Source organism: Citrus clementina, unplaced genomic scaffold, assembly GCF_000493195.1.
Source record: "Citrus clementina cultivar Clemenules unplaced genomic scaffold, Citrus_clementina_v1.0 scaffold_5, whole genome shotgun sequence".
Classification (NCBI taxonomy): Eukaryota; Viridiplantae; Streptophyta; class Magnoliopsida; order Sapindales; family Rutaceae; genus Citrus; species Citrus x clementina.
Window position 1 is genome coordinate 32,853,361 of NW_006262201.1, and position 6,112 is coordinate 32,859,472.

A 6,112-nucleotide genomic window follows, 5' to 3' on the forward strand; every position below is an offset into this window, starting at 1 on the left:
ATGAGGCCACAAGGCGTGACTGAAGAGCAGATTAAGCTGCGTGCTTTTCCGTTCTCTGTAGATGGGCTAGCTAAAGATTGGTTATACTACTTGCCTCTTGGATCGATTACAACGTGGAATGGTTTGAAGAAGCAGTTCCTTGAGAAGTACTTTCTCAACTTCCTGGGGAGACTTTGTATGAGTATTGGGAGCGATTCAAACAATTGTGTGCCAGCTGTCCTCAGCATCAGATTTCTGATCAACTTCTTATTCAATTTTTTTACGAAGGACTGTCATTGATGGATAGGAGTATGATAGATGCTGCTAGTGGAGGCGTGTTGGTGAACAAGACCCCTACTCAAGCAAGGGAGTTGATATCAAATATGGCTGCCAACGCACAACAATTTGGCAGCAGGCAAGATCTCACTTCAAGGAAGGTGAATGAGGTAAATATTTCTTCTGTTGAACAACGTTTAGATAAACTTACTTCTCTTGTGGAAAAGTTTGTTGTAGGTAATGTGCAACAGGTGAAGACTTGTGGCATTTGTTACAATATGGGTCATTCAACTGATATGTGTCCTACACTACAAGAAGAACCCGTTCAACAAGCCAATGCAGTTGGAGGATTTCCAGGCATGCCTCAGAGGAGGTATGATCCTTATGCACAAACATACAATCCGGGATGGAAGGATCATCCCAACTTCAGCTATGGAGTTAGGCAATCAAGATTCTCACAACAATATCCACCAAGACAACCAGCACCTCCACAGTCAAACTCCAAGTCAGGTATATCTCTTGAAGAAATTGTTAAATCACTTGCGACTAACACTCAACAATTTCAGCAGGCAACTACAGCAAGCATTCAGAACTTGGAGAACCAAATGAGTCAATTGGCAACTACAGTGAGCCGTCTGGAGTCTCAAGTATTAGGGAGATTGCCTTCACAATCTGAGGTGAATCCAAAGCAAAACGTTAGTGCTATCATCCTTAGAAGTGGGAAGGAGTTGCAAGAGCCTAGTAAGAAAGTGACAGAGCATGTAGAAGATGAGCTTGAGAAGAATGAATTGATGCCTCAATCTCAAGATGAACAACCCACCAAAGCGAAACCCCTACCTATTGTGATACCTCCTCCTTTTCCAAGCCGGTTTGCAAAATCCAAGAAGGAGGAACAAGATAAAGACGTCCTTGAGACTTTTCGCAAAGTTGAGGTAAATATTCCTTTATTAGATGCTATAAAACAAATACCTCGATATGCTAAAGTCCTTAAGGAACTGTGCACCTCTAAGAGAAAATTAAGAGGAGATGAAAAAGTTCACATGGGGGAGAATGTTTCAGCAGTTCTCCAAAAGAAACTACCTCCTAAGTGCAAGGATCCAGGTATGTTTACTATCCCTTGTAAAATTGGTAGTGTTAGAATTGAAAAGGCTTTGTTAGATCTAGGAGCTTCTATTAATGTCATGCCTCGTTCCATTTATTCATCTTTGAATATTGGTCCATTAAAAGAAACTGGCGTGATAATTCAACTAGCTGATAGGTCTAATGCATACCCTGATGGGGTATTAGAAGATGTCTTAGTACAAGTTAATGAGTTGGTTTTTCCTGCTGATTTTTATGTACTTGATATGGAAGAGGATAACTCCTCTAATTTTGTCCCAATTTTGCTAGGAAGACCTTTTCTTAAGACTGCTAGGACTAAAATGGATGTACATAAAGGGACTCTCACTATGGAGTTTGATGGAGAGGTTATAGAATTCAATATGAATGATGCCATGAAATATCCGAGTGAGGAACATTCGGTATTTTCTGTGGATGTTATTAACTCTATAGTACAGGAAGTTTTTTACAAGGAAAAAACGAAGACATTTCATGATAGAATGATTTTAAGAAAAGAGTTATCTATTGGTCAAAAAGTTCTTCTTTTTCATTCTAAGCTTAAACTTTTTCCGGGTAAATTACGTTCTTGCTGGGTTGGACCTTTTATTGTTACTAATATTTTTCCTCATGGTGCAGTTGAGATTCGGAGTCCGACTTCTGACAAAGTTTTTAAGGTTAATGGTCATCGCTTAAAAACTTTTTATGAAGGTTTTTCGGTGAATATTGTAGAGGATGTGGCTCTCGAGAGTCCCAATTATGGAGATTGATGCATAAATGTGTCTAGCCAAAGACATAAAACAAAGGCGCTTTTTGGGAGGCAACCCAAATGATTTATTTATTTTGGTTTTTGTTATATCTTCTTTTAATTTTGATTCATATTTTTTTTAAATAATGTGTTTGCTTATTTTGGTCAGAAGAAAATTTTTGATAAGGCGTGCCCACGTCTTAACTAATAAGTACTTCTGTGATTTTTAAAGTAAAATGGTTTTAAGGCGTGCCCACGTGCTTATTAGAAAAGTACTTCTGAAATTTTTAGTGTTTCAAGTGATTCATCACTAAAAAAAAAAAAAAAAATTGTTTTCTTTCGCAGCAACAGCCGCTCTAGCCTTCACCGAGCAGCCCGTGCGCAACTATCTCACCATTTCCGCCAAGCCCATAGACGTTATGAGGATCAAAGCTCACAATTCAGGGAAGTTTTTGCCTTTAATCTTTTATCCTTACGATTTAATTTTTATGTGAGCTTTGATTATCTTACATTGGGGACAATGTAAGTTCCTGGTGTGGGGGAGGGATTTTTGCATTATTGATGTCTGGAATTATTATTTTCACTCTGCTCATCTATTTTCACTCTACTCATCCTTAAATGATTTTGGAGTTAGTATGCTTCATATATTATTAATTTTCTTTTCCTTTCTCTCTCACTACTCTTTTCCCATCTATCTCAAATTATTTACATCTATTTTTTTTTTCTCTATCATACTCTTTCATCACTCACATTTTATCTTTCATTTTTTTTAATACATACATCTTTCTCGCTTATTATCCTTTTTACCTTTCCTTTTATATCTCACTCATACCTTCTTCTCATTCTACACCACTATTGATGGTTGATTCATTTGAAGAGTGTACATGATTTGATGGCAATTTTACCAACTTTGTGAGGATTTGAGCCTATGAGCAACCACTTTGCTCTAATTATTTTTGTTATGTGAATATCATTCCTAGTTTGTTTATTCTAGAACTTGCTTTGTTATGCATGTTGAAGCCACATTACGGGATTTTATGCATTAAAATGATAAGGGCAAACCATTTACCATTTTTCTATTCTCGCATTTTCCTTTTTCTCTACCTGAAGACCTTTATTTGCTACCTTTGTTTGAGCCTTACCCATTACCCATCTAATTCTCTCCGTCTACTTAACCATTTTTCTTCTTTTTGAGCCTCAATTTAAGGAGATTTTTGGACTCATTGTGTGGATATATTTTGTTGCTTTTTCTACCTTGTATTAAAGTTTCTCAATTAGATCAACAAGCATTATGCTTGAATTAAATTGTGCAAGGTTCGTTTCTTTTGTTTGATTCAAAAAAAAAAAACAAAAAACAAAAAAAAACAAAAAAAAAGGAAAAAGAAAAAAAAGAGAAAAAAGAAAAATCGAAAAAAAAAAAGTTTACATTCTTGGTGACTTGAGTAGAAATAAGCATTTTGATATCATAAGTTCATTCAATGAGTTCATTCTTCTCGTTTTGATCTCTTTTTCTTTCGTAAACCTTTCTTTTTCATTTAACCCCATTACAAACCTTTTAAGACCCTTATATTTTTGCATTTTATTCATGTTTTGTGGATTGAGATGTGATATATGAGCAAGCTTATGGTAATAGCATTCTTTGATTTGATTTGAGTGCATAAATGATACCCTAAACACTTTGAGTGCATGGAGTGAAGTTATTGAGAGGGCTATTAAATCTTGTTGCACTTGAATTTTGAATGGATCTTCTTGGTGGTTGAATGTTCTTATTCTATCTTATGAAATTCTATGCTTTAAAATCCTTGTCTCTTGAATGTTGATCGACTTAATTTCTTGAGGTATGCTTGCTTAAAATTGTTTTTGGATGAGTTGAGATGAGAATTGAGTGGAGATTTGAGATTAATCTTGAGTTATATGCTTGAGGACAAGCATCATCTTGGTGTGGGGGAATTTGTTAGAGTGCAATTTATGCACTAGTTTTGCATTGTTTACTTCCCTTAATATCGATGTTTTGCATTTAATAATAGTGATTTACTTGTGTTTTACTTTTGTAGGTGCAATTCTATTGATTGGTGATAAAATTGAGCTATAAGATGATGTTTAAGGATGATTGTTCTTTTGGAGAAATTATGAGCGGCAGAAGAACTTTGTCGATAAGGCGTGGGCGCGTGCTGTCAACTGCGGACCTGCAGTTTTTAGTTTAACGTGTTTTGTATTTTTGGCTATTTTTTTAATTACAAATTTAATATTTCAAATATTAGTATTTTATTTTAAATAGAACTCTAAAAGAGAAGAGAGAGAGAGTATTTAAGGGAGGAATCTATTGTGAAAAAGGGGGATTTGGAGATTGGAGAAAAGAAAGAAACCCTAGATCTAATTTTTCTCTTCTCTCTATGAGGAACTAAACCTATTTTTCTGGTTGAAGGATAACGAAGCTTTGATTCATCACTACTGTGAGATCTTTCTTATGCTTTAATTGTTTTATTACTTTTTGGGTATTTGTTTATTCTCTGAATTAGTTTCATGATTATGTTTGTTAATTAGGTAATTGGCCACTATTTAATTATCAACTTAATCTATTGTCAATTAAAGGATTCATCGTATGAAGAATTTAATGTTTGTGCCAAATAACATAGCAGAGAGTTGTGTTGTGAGAATAAACAATCTAATTTAAATGAATCATCATATGTGTTGATTAAGATTTGGGTCTCTCTGGTTTTTCAGGCTGTCAATTGATTAAATCCTATGATCGTATCTAGGGTTGTCTATTTGATTAGGGAAATATCCAACGGTCGTACCTTGGTTATCGACTAGTTAAGGAGAGATTGGCTATTAGAGGGTCTCAATAGCTATAACCGGTCTATTCATAAGTAATAATAATCTATATTTGAATCAACGATCAGTAGTCGAATCAAGCTGAGTTAATTCCTTCAACCAGAGCTTTCTCAAATTTGAATCACAACTTTAATTTACATTCTCGTTATTTTAATTTGATTTTTATTATTGTCAACAATTCCCCCATTTTACGTTTTACGTTTCAAAAGGATTTAAATAATTACCGATCTCTGTGGACACGACCCTACTCAATCACTATACACAATTTATTTAGAGTAGGAATTTATTTTTGTTGGCTTCGACACCCATCACAACTATCTAAGACTTATAAATTCTTAAAAACTCTTTCTCTTTGTATATGGTAAGGTAAGAAATTTGAGATCCATCTTTAGTTCGAAAAAAAATTATGTCCAAACTCAAAGTCTTTCCTTAGTGAAGCAAAGAAATTCGTACCAACAATATGATCATATAAGCAAATTATTCGTGACCAACAATAAGAAAATTATGTATCATACATAAGTCAATAATGAGATTTTTTAAAAAAGTTAATTATAGTATAATTGAATGGTAACTTAATTTTCTCCTACCCATGTGAGCTAAGTGGTACATAAGAATGAGAGTTTTTTGAATAATAACAAAAAGTGTAATAAAATATACTTATCTAAACTAAACGCTGCATAAAAATTTCCTTTTATATACTACTCTCTCTCCCCCCCCCCCCCCCCCAACAATCTAGGTATTTTTTTAAAGTTCATTTTTTAAAAGATTGGAGAGTGGATTAAATCTAAATCGATTTTTTTTAGCCTTTACCTCCCTTAAAATTCAAAATCTATTAGCTAGTTAAATAAAAGTACTTGAAAATTATTTGACTAAATCATTGAGGGCAGAATTTAGACACTGATAAATAGTTAAAAATTTCAATTAAATATGATCATCTATTGGCATTCTTAAAGTTCCGTAATCACAGCCAGTACAATGGTTCTATCAAATGAAATATTTCTATCCAAAATCAATTTCTTTTTTATCATATGGAATTAATCGATTTGGAATTGTGGATTTTTAATAGATATAATAAATACCCCAAGTATGGGTGCTTTTCCAATCAGGGATCCCTGACTTTAATAAAGTCAGGGATTAGCTAAAAGATAAAAAAGTTTAAATTTTACTACACTACATGAT

The 6,112-nt window shown here is 33.9% G+C and overlaps 1 protein-coding gene across 1 annotated transcript; it reads left to right on the plus strand.

Annotated features, from left to right (window-relative positions):
• Window positions 1–2,127, plus strand: LOC112098176. The gene is made up of 5 exons (XM_024183818.1): window positions 1–181; window positions 268–425; window positions 507–765; window positions 883–1,187; window positions 2,083–2,127. The coding sequence occupies exons 1-5, from the start codon at window positions 1–3 to the stop codon at window positions 2,125–2,127; spliced, it is 948 nt and encodes a 315-aa protein (XP_024039586.1).
• Window positions 2,128–6,112: the final 3,985 nt, after the last annotated feature.